Source organism: Elephantulus edwardii, unplaced genomic scaffold (assembly GCF_000299155.1).
Source record: "Elephantulus edwardii isolate Elephantulus edwardi_28Jun2011 unplaced genomic scaffold, EleEdw1.0 scaffold00048, whole genome shotgun sequence".
Classification (NCBI taxonomy): domain Eukaryota; kingdom Metazoa; phylum Chordata; class Mammalia; order Macroscelidea; family Macroscelididae; genus Elephantulus; species Elephantulus edwardii.
In genome coordinates this window covers 16,183,243-16,201,792 of record NW_006399798.1, presented here as the reverse complement: position 1 = coordinate 16,201,792, position 18,550 = coordinate 16,183,243, and the positions used below count along the sequence as shown (strand labels likewise).

The window sequence follows — 18,550 nt, the reverse complement described above, 5'->3', positions numbered from 1 at the left end:
GAGTGTTGACCGTGGAGCCGAGCAAACTGAAGCTGTGAACAATCTCAATCTCTTCACCATCCATCCTGATGCTACCGATTGGTCCAGTATTATACACAAGTGAAATATTGCTGAAGGAAATTGAAAAATGATTGCAGCAGTGTAGCAATAAGAAACTACCAGAGATTCAAACAGGACATGGAATGTTGGATATTATTACAGATATCTGATGAATCTTGGCAAAAAGCAGAGATTACCAGAAAGATGTTTACCAGCGTTTCATTAAATAGGTAAAAGGCGATGTGAATCATAACAAATAGCACATTGTGAAGAAGGGAAGTTCTAGAACATTTATACTTTTACTCAGGAACAACCTATACATAGACTAAGAAGCAATCCTTCTAACTCAGTGGGGATACTACATTGTTAAAAAGCAGGAAAAATTTATGTGTTACTTGTGTCCTCTTGCAGTACTTATTTACCTATATACTGAGCAAATAATCTGACACACTGGATTATAAGGAGAGCACTGCATCCGGATTAGAGGAAGATCAAGAACAACCTTTAATATGCATGTGGCACATTTAGATGAAAGTGAACACTTGAAGTACTTAAGAAGATCAAAGGCTGTAGTCTTCAGTATGAATTAATCTCAATATAAAGAAAACACCCCTCACCACTGGACCAATTAGCAGCATCATGATGAATGGGGAGGGAAGAGTAAGGCTCATGGAAGCAGCAGCAGCTAAGAAATCAAATTATATATTGCCCTGGGTAAATCTGCTATTAAGGATTTGTAAAAGGAACAGATGCAGTGTGAGGATGGCCGATTCTGACTGCTACCAGCTCAGAAAGGGAAACGGTCCCCAATCTATGGTACCAAACAAATCTCTACAACAAGTGGTTAAGTCCTCAGCTGCTAATGGGAAGATTCAAACCCATCACCATTGCTCAGGAGGAAGATGTGACAGTGCTTTCTTGGAGACCTAGAAGGGAGTTTTGCTCTGTCCTATAGTGTTTATGTTAGTGGGAGTCAACTATAAAGAGCTTTAGTTTGTTTTGAGATGAACTTTATTGTTGTAAACCAAGAGAATTATATTTTAATTGTTAAATATTTTCTACTTTTGGTAGCTCCAGTCTGTCAAGCCTAATAGAAGTTATTTTTGCGGAAAGAATTGCATATTTCATCAACATTTATTTTCTGCTTTGAAATGCTCCGTGTAAGAGGGTGTGTGGAAGTGTGTTTAAATGGTGGATTGGGTGAAAATGTAACAGTGCTTTTCCCTCTTTGTCCTTGTCTTCCCCATTTCTACATGTGTTCCTTTCCTTCCCATCCCTGCCTTCTGAGGGTTTTTTTTGGAGCAGTTGCTGGGGGATCACTTTTTGGTGTGCTTGATTATTCTGAGGAGAGTTGTGCCCTTGTGAGTTACGGTGCATTATAGGCAGTCTGATCTGTTGTTTTGCTGCATGCCAACTCCTGGGGTTGGGCCCAATTCCAAGAGCCAGAGTCTTGCAGGTTGTTTGTACTAGTCTTAGTTTTACTTGGTCTTACTGTTTGTTGTATGTTTTTCTAGAATTCTTTTTAGTGCATTTTGGGTCTTGATCAGAGTAGTCAGGAGTGGCAGACAGGTACCATCTAGTTTTCCTGGTCTTCCAAGTAGTGATTTGTATTGTGCACCTGCCTTTTGGACTAATAATTTCTGTAGGTGTTTGATTTTCTTCACTCATCTTTTCTCATAGTTGCATTTTAGGTAGTTTTTAAGACACTTGTCTGTTCACCATAACAAAGTATTAAACATTGTCTTTATGAACTGTTAATCCAGATAACTTGGCTTCCACCTGAGACAGACTCGTAAGCGCCCAAATGCAGGGACTCATTCCTAAAACTATTCAGCTATAACCTTGGGAAGTCACTTTATCTTTTAGGCCCTCAGAGTGTTCATCTGTAAAATACAAAAGTGTAAATATGTTGTAAGGATCAAATGAGATAGAACTAGTACAGTGCTTTAAAGAAAAGTAGCCATTCCTGCTAGAACCTGGATCACTTATATTTGCTACACCAGTTTCTTCTCCCAGAATATGGAGGTGAAAATAGCTGCCTGAGAAAAGTGTGATGAAGACTGTGTTAATTATCTAGCATAGCTTCCTGTATAAGTAGGCCTTCCCTAGATGCTACCTCATCCTTCTAAACATTATAAAGCAGCACTGAGAACTAGTCATGAATTTAGTTCAGTATCTGCTATGTTAAGAGTTTAGTTATTAGAAGCTGAAATTATTCAGGAGAATGGGGGGGGGGAATACAATAAATTAAGAATAAATCAACCACAGGTGGTGGTATGCTTAAATAGTAATAACAAACAAAGTCAGATGTGTTACAAACCCCTTTCACAGATTTTTGGGGTTTATATAAGGTGTCTGAATAGTATTTTACAGAGATTTTTCCAACTAATGGGTGTTCAAACATCTTGTTTGTAAAAATTGTTTGCCTTTTTTTTTTTTTGGCAAGAAAGAATACTAATACACCTTCTTCCAAATGCTGCTTTTAAATGTCATTTGGTTTATGTCTTGAAGGATCCTATGTGAAGAACTGTGCTCCTTCCCAAAAAAGCCAATAATTATAGACAGAATGCCCCAATAGCAAGTTAAATTACAATGCTATCAATCTGGTCTTTTATTTTCATTTATTTTTAAAGGAAAACTATGGAAGAAAAACAAGTATGGTCTCATGTATTAAACTTGTCCCAAGTATATTAACTGAACATGACCCCCAAATGGGTATTAAAAATGAGATCTAATCTTGAGCAGTTGTTTAAAAAAGCGTTTCCAATTCCTGCAGGTCAGTTCTCTTCTTATCAAGATTTTGGAGAGAAATGTAGGTTTACTCTGGGATCTTATAAGATGCTTAGGATATTCTTAATAATACTTTTTTGGTCTTATTCACTTCCTGGGACCATTTAAGGACAGTTGAGTAGACGAAATATCTGTAACATAGCTGTCAAGAAGAGGTTAGCTTTAACTAAAAGTAATTGAGTCAAGTTCCATAGTAATCAAATACAAACATTGTGCAGCTCTCAATTTAATAATCTTATTCCATAAAGGGCCTATAAGTGAGTGTTGCATTGTTAATTTTAATAGTTAAACATTAGAATTGTTCTGGAGTAGGTAGTAGTTAGATAGTAGGCAGTGGTTAAATAACTTAATATACCCACTTAATGAAACATATAACTAATAGCATGAAAAAAACACACTCTTATAATGTGCTTATTGAATGTACTGAGAGAAATAAAGCAGAATACTATTATCAATTATAGTCATGTAAAAGTGCAGAATTGATGAAAATTGGAGGACAATATGCGTAAATAAAAATTGTTTCGTTGAATGGTGAGCTTATGGTGAATTTTACTTTTATATAGAATTTTATTAATGTTGCTCTGTTATTTTTGTGATTAAAAAAAGGAACAATATAAGTATATACTCATTACAACCAAAATAATATAGACAGACCCAGCAGACTTTAAATATGCAGTATATTAACTGATGCCTACAGAGCTTTGGTAGGGAGTTGTGCTGCCCATGCAAACAAAGGCTGATGGTTCAAATCTACCAGCAACTCCGAGGGAGAACCCACTGTCTGCTCTGCAGGAAAAAGATGGTCAGTCTCCTTGAAATTTATGTGCAGCCTCTGAAAGCCCACCTGAGGGTCAGTTAGCAGTCAGTTCCAGCTCGATGGCAATGAGAGAGATATACTGATGCTTTAAAGAAACATCTTGAAAATGATTAGAAAAGAAAATGTGATACCCATAATATTTTCTTTAAGCAGTTTTTTTCTTGCAGAAGTTAAAGTGTATATACTAATAATGGAATCTGTAAAAATAAGGATACAGATTGCTTTACTAGTTGAGCCATCAGCAGTGGTTGTAAAAAGTCACCTCAAATGGTTCAGCATAAAAATTAGTATCCTTTTTATTGCTGGAAACATACGCCTTGTAATTGTATTGCATGTATTGAATCTTAAACACACAGAGTCAGTTTGATTAGCATTTTTCTATGATGATTAAACAGATTTTGATAAACACTAGTTTTTTTTATTTTTAAAATTTTATTTGGTGTACATACAAAAATCATATTCATTGTTTATATATATTGTAATTTACACATTCCTCTATTTATATTTTGTTTCATGTTATCGTTTCCATACATTGTGTTTTTTTCAAATTTAAATCTCCATTGATCCATGCCCACCATTACTTACTTTTTCAGGTCCCACTGGATTCCCCCCATTGCTTCACCCACTCACTCTCTGCCCACCAAACTCTGGGACCTCGAAGTTTCCTCCCCTCCCCACCCTATAAACTCTAATTCTTAATTGTTTTAGGAATATTGACTGCAGAGACTTGAAGTTTCTATTCTTATTCATGTTAATGACAGGGTCTCATGTCATAGTCAGAAACAGGGTCAATCTTCATTTATCCAGAAATCCTAGCTGAGAGCGAGCTTTACGATGAAGTCTGTTTCCTGTGCTCATGCTGTGGTCCTCCCTGCCTGTGGTGGGCTGGCTCTGCTGTGTGCCTGTGCTTTTGGTGACTATGTTTGACTCGGACAGAACTGAAACATTGCTTTCCTCCTGGGATTTTTGTTTATCACATAAGAAATCATGTGTTAGTATTTTAATAAAAAATGTTTATTTAGTTGAACTTACGAACCACCCCTTCCCTCTCTTCTTCCAGTGATGAAATTTTACAAACTAAAATGTAGGCATTTACTATGCTAGATTGACTTTTGTTTCTAAATTTTTTCTTTTATACTGGTTTACTTACAAAGTTCATATATATTGTTTTTCACACTGAATCTTTCCCATTTCCTCTACCTACTCCTCCTTCCACCTATCAAATTGTGCAATCCAATGATTAAGCTTCCTTCCCCTGCTTATCCTATGTTAGATTAACTTTTAGTATAAATTCACAAGACTTTGTACTTAAATGTTCTTTTTCAGATTTAAATAGGGAGTAGTGCAATGGCATTGTGAAAATAATTTATTGGGGCCAAAAGATAGGAGTATATTTTCTTTATTACTTAACAGTTCTATGTTACTGAATAAATTGGTAATTGTTATGAGTATATTTTTACCCCTCCTTCCCGAGACTGTGGCTCCTAGCTCCCCTTTCAGCCTGGAACTCGACTTCCCCTGTGGCACAAATTCCAGCCAAAAACTAGATCTATAAGATGAACCAGGCAGGCACTCGGTTCTTAGAACACAAAGATAAAACTCCTAAGGTGGGTAGGGAGAGGATGGAGGGATGGATGCCAGCAAGACCGCTGAGACATAGTAGGAAGCCTGATGATCCATCGTGAGGACTGTAATCAATATCATGACAAAATATTTACGAATGGTTGAATGGAATGCCGGTCGGCTCTGCATAGTTGAATTCACATCGTAATAAAAAGTTTTGAAACAAAAGAAGGAAAATGTAAAAAAAAAAAATAAAAAAAAAGAAGGAAAATGTATCTTGAATGTCACATGGCTAACAGTGGTTGTTCTTCTTGTGACAGTGTTGGGAGAAGGGCTGGCTAAAGGAGACAGTGCCTTTCGGACAGCGCTCTGCTGCCTGCAGCTGAAAGGAAAGCTCCAGCCCGTCTCCAGCATTCTTGCCACGTCACTGTCGGGAGAGTCCCTGGTACGTTGATGAGTTCTGTTTTGCAGCCCCAAAAATGGAATCTTATCAGACTCCTTAGACATGACTGTGGGGAAAAATAGTTTTGTATGTGTTTTTCATTGATTATTCCTATTTGGAATTGAAGTTCTTGTGTCTTGAGATACTCATTTTTCTTAAACAAAGCTAATGTTTAACTTTTGGATCATTTTAGTTTGTGATAATTCCTGTCAGGATTGCAGAGACTTTTTAAAAACCTGAAGATATTTCAAAGAAGTAATTTTCTTTCTAGAGAAAACAGTTGAGGGATTCAGCTAAACCTCTAACCGAAAAGAACTGGAATACTAATTTATTTTTTTCTCTTTTTTATTCATCTATTCAGAATGGAATGGTAACAAAAGATTTGACAAGACTAAAATCACTTCTCACAGAAACAGAGGTAAGACTTTCAGCGCACCCGTGGGGGAAGAATTCGACTCAGTCTGCATAGTAAGTGTTCTGTTTTGAAACTTGGGAAAGCATTGTGCCACCTGCCAGGTAGGCAGGGCTGTAAAGCAGGTTGAGGCAATGAAGACTTCATGACCTTTCCTGGAACACAGCTTGGTCTCATCCTGGGAACCATTCGTTTCTATGTTCTCTCTCCATCTCAGGTCTCTGCCCTCGACTTAAAAAAGAAATTGTGTTAGTTCCTATTTAAAAGTTTCTGCACAAATCATTCAGTGATATTGTTTATATAGTCCTCATAGTTTGTCATTATTGATTCTCTTCTGGTGGTCTTTCCAGTGCTGGAGTTTTCCCTACCCACGTTAACTTCTCATGTTTACTTGAGAGTATTTTTTAACCATCACCATTGCCTCTTAGTATTTTTAAAAGGAGCTTGCTACTCAGAATTCTTTCTGATTCTAACTAGTTGTTTCTGGACAGCAAATGGGTGATTGGAAAACGTTAGCTGTTAGTCAGTTCTAGTTATTAGAAAATGCAATGAGCTCTGGTGGCCTTGTGCGTAGAGAGCTGCACTGCTGACCCAAAAGCTGTGCCTCTCTGGTGGTTCAAATCTTACCAGCATCTTCAAGGGAGAAGAAGAACAGTTTCCTCTCTTGGGATTTACAGCTTTAGACATCAGCAGGGGGTTCAGCTAAGGGTCGATTCCTATTTGACATTGAGTGTTAGAAAATGTGAGCCAGTCTACAAGCTTTTCAACCCAGGGAAGTTTGATTTGAAGACAGTTTTTAGGAGATGGGATAAATCAGTTAGCAGGGCGTTCTTGTGCAGGACTGGGACACATGGAAAGCTGGAACGATAGAAGCGTGTACAAGGCATATACATTGTAAGGCTCTGTTTTCAGCTGTTATAAATGGGCGCCCATTTAAGTGATGAATTGGTTGGTTCATTTATTCAAGAATTGAGCCCTTACGGGTGTGCTCTGCACAGTGCTAAGTGCTGGGCTGCAGTGCTGAGCACGATACCCCTGGTCCTGGTCCTCTGGGAGCTTAGGATGTGGGGAGGAGATGGCAAATAATTAAGTAATGTTAGGCGTAATTCCCATTGAGGGAAGTGCTGTGGAGGGAGGAAAGTGTAAGTGTTCTGTGATAGGAAAATCACCTTAGATTGTGTGGTCGGGCATCAGGCAGCTGCTACTACACCAGGCCCTGAGAAGGTACAGCTCCTGACAGGCTGAGAGAATGTAAACTGGGCAGAACCTTGACCTGTGGAGTACGTTTTCATTCCAAACCTATTACGTGTCTGCTCACGCCAGCGAACAAGTGCGTCAAGACGACTTTAAGCCACTGTGGATTACTACACAAGTTGGAGAAGGAAACTGTTTTGTTACTATGAGGGTTTTTTTTCTTCTTCTTTAAATTGTCATCATCTTTGTGTAAATTGTGATTTACCCAGAATTGGTAAGCGCCAATTAACTTCAAAGCCATCTCCTTTCTTGTATATATATGTAGGTTTTAAAGTTTTAAAGGTGTGAAGGAAGATAAATGTTGTAGAGTTTTTCATGTAACATAAAATAAAATAACCTTTCATTTTATGAAGATTTTGGCTTCGTTCTTTTATTGCTTCAGTTGAATTGTCAGCTTTATATCTGATAACCACACACAAATAGGTTAATTTTTTTTTAATGCTTTACAGTGTTTTTTACACATACAGGCAGAAATATCACTTGAATCCATGACTCTTACTTTGTGACTATACCTTTGAAAGAAGCGACTCAAATTTCTTAAGCAATTTTCCTTTTCTATGACCAGTAGTCTTTCTGGCCAGTGAATAATTTTACCCCTTGCCCCGCTCCCCCCCAATCAATTTAGATAAAGTTCAACAGTACTGCTTCTAGTTGTTATTACATATGACACATTTAAAACTGGTAATGATTTGTTATTCAAGATTTGAATTGAGTTGACATTTAACTGATTAACTTCAGGGGATGAGGAGAAAGAATGGAAGGGAAGGCTGCTTTTAAAGGGGGACAAAAATATCAGTTGTCATTTGGTAACATCTAAGGCATCTTTATGGATTTGATTGTGGGTTAATAAAAGTTCAGGCAGTGAGATCTTAAGCTCTTTTTCCTGAGGATGTCAGATTGGGAGACCGTAGCTAGTTGATACTGCATTTTTGTCTTGGGCTCTGGGCAAGTTAAAAAACTGTTCAAAATAAAGCAAAATTGAAAAAACAAAAAACAGAAAACCAACCCACAAGCAGAAAAGCACTTTGCAGTCTAAAAGCTGCAACAGTAGCCAGATAGCCGGCTCAGATACAGCCTTTCCCTTTTGATGAGAGTGCTGTGGTGGGACTCCCCAGCCTGAGAACTGTGGTGTCAGCACGGATGCGCTCTGCACATTGGCTGAGGGGCTCGGGCGTCATGCTTGTGAAGCACACCGTGTGTTTTTCTCTTCGGGAGGTGAAGAATGCTTGAGGCTTAATTTTCTGAGCAATACATTTTATTCCCTCTCTTCTGTTAAATATATTAACAAAAATTTAAGCCTTTCATATTTGAAATAAATGTTTCTTTCTTATCCATGTCAATGTCATTATATTTTAAGGACTAGTACGGACTGGCACGTAGGCCTTGCTTGTAGACGCTAAAGACATCTTTATGATGTGAATAATTACTCCTGCTATGTTAGCTTTTATTCTTTATATCCAGAACCTTATTTTACAAAAAGAATGGGTTGTGGTTTAGCAGTTTATGACTTAACTGAGAATCACAACATTTTCTTGTAGAAACAGTTTTAGGTGTTTAGTTCCAGCTCAACCAAGAGTATTCCATTGCATCAAGCAAAATAAATCATAGTGATACTGTTACTTCTGTTATACCCAGATAGCGTTTGTAAGCTGCTTTCTATTCTACAAGTCCGTCCCAATTTCATCTGGCGATAATGTTTCCCTTCTGAGTCAGGTCAGCATTTACTGAGCTCTGTGCTGTTGAAGGTTCTATAGGTTTTGGAAACCTGAGAACTGGAATCAGTGAGAAACAATTGGGTGGGACAGTTAGATGAGACACATAACTAAAGTGGACGTAGGGCCATTTGCAGTCAGTAAGTGCTGTAGTGGAAGTACAAGTAGGGGAAGGCAAGATGAACTCTCTGCGGTTGGGGTGAGGAGCAATCGAGGAAGGAGTGTGGGGACTGTAACGGGGACTAATAAAGACCAGAGGTGACTTGGTACTGGTCAGACTGACACATAACTGCTTGGTTCAGGGATGAGCAAGATGCTTGGGCATAATCTTAACTAGAACAGTGGCAATGGGAATAGGGAGTCAGAGACAGGAGAGAAGGGGAAACAGTTCCTCTCTGCTTTCAGCAGTTTAGATTGACTGTCTTCAGGGAAGATGGAGTCCATTAATTGAAGATAAGGAACTGAAGGAAGATCAGGTTTAGGTCCAGTTGATCACTTCTGTTTTGGACACACTGTATTTCGAACGAATCATTATTTTCTAAGCACCTATCATGTGCTCCGTATGCTGCTTTGTGCAAGAATGCTGAAAGGCAGTTCCAGGCAGTTGTCTCACATAGCTAAGAATAGTGTGTCATATAAAGTGCTGCACAATAGTTAGGAAAAAGTATTTGAGCTGCAGTTGAGGACATGAGGCCAAGGCAGAGTTAGAGTCAAAGGGCAGACCAGGGGTTCATCAGCAAGGAAGGGCTGTGAAGTCCAAGGAGTTAGAGTGAGTGGATCCCCAGCTGCAGACTCCATAGTGGGAAAAGGACTCAGTTCATAGTCGAGGGAGACTTGGCAAGAAATGCTCCCAGGACTTGAAATGGTGGTACACTGTTCTCTGCAGGAGAGAAATTACCTGTCTACATAGTTACAGCCTAGGGACTCTGAAGAGATAAAGGAAAATAAATAACGAATGGGAGGCGCTTCTGTTATAGAGCTGAAGGTGGGGGTGGGGGCATGAACTCTTCTCTTACCAGGTGATTTTTATGTAGGGCGCTCCGTCCATTTTTAAGGAGACCACACGCATTTCCATATTTAAATACAGTATAACATAAACTACAGAGAAAAAAAATTTGCTGAGTTGTATTTATTAAAGATTTTCTGGGCATGCATACTCCACAATTTTTCTTTGAAAATTCCCACATTGACTTCAGCATCAGTTCTTATTTTTAAAATGTCTTTCCCTTGAAAAATTGCAGACAGCAACGACTAACGCCCTCTGTGGATATCGCGTGGAAGACCTAGAAGATGGTAAGTGCATACTCCGTGTGACGTTGTGTATGGTTGTGATTTCAGGCTTGGCTTTTTTCTGTCTTCCCAGTTGGTTTCTGGGAGAAAGTGTCCTGAATAATGGAAGATGTATGTGGAGATGCAAGAAAAATATAAAAAAAAAAAAAAGAAATAGTGTAGCAGACAAATTTCTCACTGACCCTTTCTCAGAGAATAATGGAGGTGTGGTAGGTAACTCTAGGGAGCTCCCGTGGCCTAGTGGTAAGGAGTGGCACTGCCTTCCTAAAGGTGTGCAGTTCAAATCCACCAGCTCCTCCACGGGAGCAAGATGAGCAGTCTCCTCCTCTGTGATTTATTGCTTCTGAAAACCCCTGGCGGGTCAGCTAGTCAGTTCTGCTTGATGGTTCATAGCAACGGTAGGTAACTCGTTCATCTGGCCTCCATGGGGGTGTCTTTTAAAATCTCAGAGGGAGGCTTCTCTCATCCCAAGTTTCCCCCATCCTACTACAACTCTTTAAAACTCTGATCTGTAAGCTGAGTTCTCTTAGTATTGAAGTTTATGATCTCTCCTGCTGCTGCAATCGAAAAGGGAAGAGAAACCAACATTCCTTGAGAGCTTGCTGTGTACTGTTATTCAGGCGGGCGTGTCTTGGCATCTCAGACCTGCTCTCCATTTTTACTGTAAGTGATAAAACTCATACTGACTGTGGTCCAGAAGGTTAGCCCAAAGTTACACAGCAAGTTAAGGATGAAGAACAGCTTTGACTTTGACATGGCTGAATATCCTCTCACCCTGCGCCCCACCCCACCCTCGGTGACTGCTGAGGTTGGAGAGGACTGTGAGTGAGGGTTTTGGAAACCTGGCCGTGCCCACCCTTTCTAACTGGAGACTTCTGTCTCCTGCATTATTCTGCTTAGTATCTTAAAGCAATAAACAAGTACTGTTTTAGCGATCATCTTAGCGTTCAACTTTTTGAAGTTTATTTTAATTATCAAAAAGGGTTTCTTTTTACAGTGAACATATATCAGCTAAATCCTAGGGAACATGGGTGATAATGTGTTGTTTCATATTTGGTATTCAATATTAGAATTTATTATACAAGAACTTCTCCGAGGATATAATAATTTTTCACTGCTTAAATTCCTTTGAGCATGTTGTTAGAAGGGATCAGTCTGGGGTGGGGGCTGTGTGTGTGTGTGATCATTCTGGGAAAGATAGAAGGCCAAAAAAAGAGAGGAAGATCCTCAAAATGGATTGATGAAGTCACTGTAATGATGGGCGTGAACATATCAGAGACTGAGGACGGTGCATGAAATGACAGGGCTCATAAGTGTTGTTCGTAGAGTCGCTCTGAGTTTGATGGCACTTAACTACAAATTGCCTGGTAGAAGCATCCCTTGCTTCCCCCATGCCAGCTTCCCCTTTTAGTGGTCAGGAAAGAAGCAGCCCTGAAAGACATGTCCACCGACCAGTTGCAGGGATAGATTTGGGGTAGTCAACTTCATTTAACCACTGGATAACTGCTTCTTTACTATTTCCAAGTTTCTTGGGGTTCATTGATCTAACTCAGTTGGTTAGGTTACTTTTTTTTGGTAGAGGCAAATCTGTCATATCTTTTTAAAATTTTTACCTCATTTAAAAGGATGTGTTGTGGATGGGGTATAGTATTTCTTACACATTAAATTATCAATCACTAGCAAGCCTCAAATGATAAGACTATGTCCTGGTTACTCTCTAGGCTCTTGTAATGGTTGGCATTTCCGCCCACCGCCCAGGGGAATCACAAGCAGCGAGGAATATACTTTGTGTAAAAGGTAAGAGGAATTTTTTTCTTTTTTCTTTTTTTTTTTAGGAATTTTTTTCTTAAACCAATGTCATGTCTTTGTTCAAAGAATAGATTCTTTTATGTTTTTCAAAAATAATAATATATAAGGAAGTAATAAGCACAGTGTAAAAAGAGAAGTAAAATGTACAGTGAGTAAAATGTTTTATTTTCCATTCAAACCAGAAGGCCATTGTTAAATAACAAAGATAAAAAATTTACCAGGTCGTTTGTTTATTTGACATTTTCTTCGTGGATTTGGCGATCAAAGTGACAATTGTCACATGAAAAACTGTTGGGTTAGTAAGTTTCCTGGCAAGGAAACAAAGATAATTTGTTATCTTTACAGAATTTTTGAGTGATTTATATCTGAATGGTTAACTTTAAAAATTTGTGTGTGATAAGATAGAAAGAATTAAGGTCAACTTTTAAGAAGGGAGCTTTTCAATTGATTCTTTAAGTAATAACTAGTGATTTCAGACATACATTTTTATTGCTCTAGAAATTTGTTTTGATTAAGAAAATTTGATAAGTTATTTTGGTGGCTGAAAAGCTAAGATTGACTTGATATGTAAGAGAAATAAGGAAATGAGATTTAAAAAAAAAAGACAAGGAACCTTGTTGGAGGGATAGAACACAATCCTCTGAAAAGGAATTAGGAGAAAATGTTTATTCCAAGTTAGAATAGAAAACCTTTACTATTTAGAGAAGTTGTTTAAACAAAGTGATAGAGAAGTGTTTGACTCAGTAAAACCTACTGTACAGAACCATAAAAACTGTATTGTCATTATCTTTGGAATCATAAGAAAATTTAATAAATAACTTCTAAGACTGGATTGCCAGGAAAAAGCTTCAGAAAATCTCAAATTTTCAAGTGTGGTGAGCCATTTAATAACTTATGTTGTGCTGTGGTTAATTTTGCATTTCCTATTATCTGTATATTTTGTAAAATATTTTGTAAAATAAATTGAAAAATTTAATAAATTTCTTTTGTTGTAGTTTTTGTTACATTTTTTTGGCAAGGATCTGTCACAGTTTTTTAAATGTTTTTGTTGTGTTTAAAACTTTTTCATCCATAGCTTTGAGAGGGTACAGTTTTTTAAAAAAACTATTAAAATGGTGTTTATCTCATTTAGACCACTGAGTTGACAAATTTTCCAGGTTACAAGCTTTGGGGAACCATTAAATAACTTAAAATGAAAACTTGTGATTTTTTTACCTATTGTTATTGTTATGTGCCATTGAGTTGCTTGCGACTCATAGTGACCCTATGTACAAGAGCCCTAAACGCTGTTCTGTCCTGTGCCAACCTAGCCATCTCAAATGCACTCATTCTCACCACTCCTGTCACAGAATCGATCCATCTCACCAAAGGTCTTCCTCTCCTTCGCCTCCCCTCCACTCTGCCAAACATGATGTCCCTCTCCAAGGACCAGTTCCTCCTTGCAACATGCCCAAAGTATATCAGACGAAGCTTCAGAATCCTTGACTCCAAGGAGCATTCTGGCTTCACCTTCTCCAGGATGAACCTGTTTATTCTCCTAGCAGTCCGTGGTATATTCAACAGTCTTCTCTAGCACCACAACTCAAAGGCATCAATTCTCCTTCTATTATCCCTATTGACTGTCCAACTCTCTGATGCATGGCATGTAATTGTGAAGACTATAGCCCGGATCGGGCGCACGTTAGTCTCCAGCCTGACGTCGTTGCTCTTTAGTACTCTTGAGAGGTCCCTCACAGCTGACTTTCCCAATGCAATTCATTTCTTGATTTCCTGGCTGCTGTTACCAAGAGTGTTGACTGTGGAGCCAAGCAAACTAAAACTGTTAACTATCTCAATCTATTCACCATCCATACTGATGCTGCCAGTTGGCCCAGTGGTGAGAATCTTTGTTTTCTTGATGTTGGATGTTGAGCTTCAATCCATATAGGAAGCTGCAGGCCTTGACCTTCTGCAGCAAGTGCCGCAGGTCCTCCTCAGTTTCAGCAAGCAGGGTTGTGTCATCTGCATGACGCAGTTTGTTTATGACCCTTCCACCAATTCTGATGCCACATTCCTCTACCACTCTACCCCTCCTCTAACTCATGGCTTTGTAATAGAAAACGTATTTTAAATTTCTTTAAAATTAGAAGCAAAATAAAATAGTACAGTATTTTGAATGAAATATAGTAATAGTAATGTAAAAGACATGAAATCAGTAAGTTTTAGGATTTAAAATACGACCCTTAATACAATAATAATTTAATAGAATAAAACTGCCAGTTCATGGAAATTTTCTGTAGGCTCCATATCGTTTTGGGAAGTTGGATATACCTGTGTTTGAGCCACTAAGCCACTTGATGTCAGTGTTGCTTTATAAAAATTCTACTCTAATAGGAATTGTCCAATAGATTGGTTATATCTCAGAGGGAGATGCCTACTTTTTCAATGCTATTTTTGGGGTGAGAGTCATAAATATGTCATGCTTTAGGATCTCTTATTCTAATGAAAGCAGTCTGAATGTGAGGGGTTGTGGCTTCTGATTAACTGTTACAAATGTTCTCTAAATCACTTTTTCCTCTTTTGTCAAAGACAGTGTGATAAATATAATTTTCAAGAGATGATGCTTTTTTGCTTTTGTTACTGAATTCAAAGAGATATACTGGAATTTAATCTTTTCATCTTTTCAGCAAGGTATATGATAAAACAATCTTTTCTATTCTACTTAGATTTTTAGAACAAGGACTTTGTAGGTATGGTGCCCAGTGTACTTCAGCACATTCCCAGGAAGAACTAGCAGAATGGCAGAAAAGATACGCTTCACGGTTGATAAAACTGAAACAGCAAAATGAGAATAAACAGCTCTCAGGCAGTTATATGGAAACCTTGATAGAAAAGTGGATGAATTCATTATCTCCAGAGAAAGTGGTGAGGAAGAGATATTTTATTTTGCTTGTTTGTTTTGAACAGTGAACTTGTTTGAACCTTTGACTTGATTATGTGCTCTGTTTTGATCTTTTTTTTTCCCTTCTGTGTGAAAAATCTTGATTCTTGGTAAAATGATATTCTTAGTAGCTAATGTGGACATATTTTAAAGAGAAGAATTAAATCTGCTCAGATATTTGCAGGTATCAAGTTAATTTGTCTTCAGAATGTCTTTTGACTGTCATTTTTGTTTGGGATTTTTTTTTCTCTTGTTTTTAACTTTGTTCTTTTATTGTCAAGATAACTGAAGATGAGTGTGTAGAATAGCTTGTCAAATCGCAGCTTGATCTCATCTTCTAATGTTGATATTTATTTATCATATTGGTAGTTTTTGTTTGTGCTTTTAGCAGTACGAAAGGTAACACTACCTGCTCTCTGTTTTCAGCTTAGCGAGTGTATAGAAGGAGTAAAGGTAGAACATAGCCCTGATCTATCAGTTACCGTCAACACCAAAAAATCTCATCAGACGTGGACCTTTGCTCTCACCTGTAAGGTATGAATCTAGTGCCATTTAATTTTGGTAAATGTTCTCCTAGTTTCTTGAATTATTTTTTTTCACCCTTTAAATCTCTGTGTTGAAAGAACTTTGATAATGTTACTATAAGTACATTTTTAAAATAGGCCCCATATTGTGCTACTATATATTTCTATATTTGAATTTAAAAATATGATGACTAACAACTAACAACAACATGAAAACATAAGGCTTTTTTTTTAGACTTTGCAGTAAGATCTTCATGGTGGTTTAGTATATTTATTAATAAGTTTTAGAGTTTTGATTGTTTATTTTTTTTTAAATTGTCTTCCAGTTTTCTAAACATGAAACATAGAATGGGGTTCATGGCATATAATTTAGTAAAAATTGAATTGTTTAATTTTGCTGTTCTAAAATACTTAACATAGTTACAGACTATTTTTATATTTGATCAAATAAATTCTGTTAAGAGTTGATTGTTAGTGCAAGAGGAATTTTCTGCAGAGCTTGCCTTTTTAATTATGATGTTCACATTTAAGAAAGATGCTAAGTCAGAAGTGTCTGTGCAATGGAAAAGTTTTGTCTACTTTTTGATAACATTTTCCCACTGTACCTTTTGCAGTTAGGGATGACAAGTTCAGGAGTTCGTAGATTTAGCCTTGAACCCAGTCCAGTGCTTTTGAAGGTAATTGCTGTCCTGTGAAAACCTCCTAATTAGGGCCAGATAAAACTTATTTAGACTAAGGCTATGGAAAGTTAGACGTTAGTGGTCATGCATGATGATTGCATCTGCCACCGGAAGGATGACCACACCTTAGGAAGCAGAGAGCTTAGTAATGTGTCATAAATATATAATTTTAAGTGCTATTATTTTAAATAATAGTAATTTTTATTTATAAACTATGTGCACAAAACTTATATTTTAAGACATTTTTTAGAAGCATGGATGAAAGAAAAGTCTCTTGTAGGAATATTTTCGTCAAAGAGCCCCGTTAGAGTTGGATTTTGCACTCACAGGATTATCTTAACTTCTTTGTAGCCTGCAAGAATGCTGCATCGGGTGGCGTTGCTTTATGACGCTCATCGTCCTCATTTTAGTATCGTTGCAATATCTGCCGGGGATAGTACTACCCAGGTATCACAAGAAGTCCCAGAGAACTGTCAAGAATGGATAGGAGAAAAGACCCAGAATGGATTAGATCATTATGTGTATAAAGTCGGGATAGCATTTAACACAGAAATATTTGGAACTTTTCGCCAAACCATAGTGTTCGACTTCGGATTGGAACCAGTACTCATGCAAAGAGTAATGATTGATGCAGCTTCCACAGAAGGTAATATTTAGATTTTTTTTTTACCTGATAATGATGTTTTAAAAACCAGTTTAATAGCAACATTAAATGATACGTATCAGTTTTGTGCAGTGGCAATATGTGACCAGCCATTGAGATTTATCCGAACATGATTACTGCTAATTGAAAAGATACGTATTGACTTCTAAAACTATCTTTGGATAGAGAGGGAATAATAAAGGAAAAATCCCAACTTATTAGTACTTAATATTATGCTTAGTATCGTTTGCCTCTTTTATAGAGTTATCATGCAAAGCCTGTTTTGAGGTTCCCCACACTTGTATGAATAATCAGATCTGCTTTCATCTACCAACTTCATTTTCAAAACACGCCAATTTTAATGTAGTAACACCTTTCAGTCTTAGTTTGGGGAGGATATCATGTTAATGGTAATTGTGCATCCAACAGTAATACCAATTTCTATATGAGGCAAGATTTCCCTCTGTTGTATATGGAGTTGTTATGAGTAAAAGCTGAATGGACGGCAGGAGACAACAACTAGCATGTCCTCTTGGCATATTTCATTCTTTTTGGATGAAAAGACCTATATAAAAGTTCTTAAAGTTGGTAAGCTCTGGTGGCCTAGTGGCAAGAAGGTGTACTGCAATCCCAGAGGTGCACGGTTCAAATCCACCAGATGCTCTGCTGGAGAAGGAGGAAAAATCTCCTCCTGTACCAGTCAGATCTGATTTGACGGTACATGCACACAAAATTAAAAAAAAAAGTTCTTAAAGTTAGTTTTGTACTTTCATTGCATGAAGGAAACCAGAGTGACCTGATAGGACCTGCCCTGTGCTTTTGGAAAGAGTTTTCTCAATGAGGCTTTAATGTAAGGCGTTCAAGTCAGCACTTGTAGAAGTAGATGAATTATTGGGATGAGGCTTTAATGTAAGGTGTTAAAGTCGGCACTTGTAGAAGTAGATGAATTATTGGGTAACTTGTCATGCAATTGACTATACCTACATTTTATGCCAAAGTCCAACAGAGTGAAGAAGGGCCTTTTAATTGTCAATCTGCATTTCTTTGACTCTTGGTTAGATTTTTTTTGTATGATTTGTTCTATTTAGTAAGCATTTGATTATTTAACAAATACTTCATGTTTATGAGCTGTATATACTTATGTAACCATATTGTGGAGAATAGGTTTCCCTGTGTACTACAGGATCCTGTTTATAAGAAATTCGAAGAAATCATTTCATTTTCATGCACAAATGCTATTACTTTCTATACGTAACAGGTACATTTAAGTCTCTCTCTTAGCATGAGTATTGGCGAGGTTAAAATAGTGTTCACATTTAACAATTGGATGATTCCACCTGTGTGTGTTGGTATTGCTCAAAATACATTTTTCCTTTATTTTCTACTCAGTTTGTTTACTTTCTTTTGCATGCATTTTTATCATCAGTACTGCAATGGGTTGAGAAGAAACTAACTACTGTAGCCAAATAGAAATAATTTTCTTTGATCTAATACTATATAAGTTGGCAAGTGTTTTTCTACAGAAGTCCATAAGTAATTTAGACTTTACTGTACACACAATCTCTGTTGTATCTACTCAACTCTAGATGCAGAAAGAGCGATTTGTAAACAAATGGATGTTGTGTTCCAGTAGGACTTTATTTACAGGACCACGC

At 37.4% G+C, this 18,550-nt stretch overlaps 1 protein-coding gene across 2 annotated transcripts in view; it reads left to right on the top strand.

The window, feature by feature from the left end:
* HELZ (helicase with zinc finger) overlaps positions 1-18,550 on the top strand; it is a 204,882-nt gene that overhangs the window by 46,649 nt on the left and 139,683 nt on the right. For both annotated transcript variants that reach the window (XM_006886268.1, XM_006886267.1), the window contains exons 4-10: positions 5,530-5,654; positions 6,013-6,069; positions 10,271-10,322; positions 12,041-12,116; positions 14,834-15,032; positions 15,475-15,582; positions 16,604-16,898. In XM_006886268.1, coding sequence (XP_006886330.1) covers positions 5,530-5,654; positions 6,013-6,069; positions 10,271-10,322; positions 12,041-12,116; positions 14,834-15,032; positions 15,475-15,582; positions 16,604-16,898 — 912 coding nt within the window. The remainder of the gene's footprint in view (positions 1-5,529; positions 5,655-6,012; positions 6,070-10,270; positions 10,323-12,040; positions 12,117-14,833; positions 15,033-15,474; positions 15,583-16,603; positions 16,899-18,550) is intronic.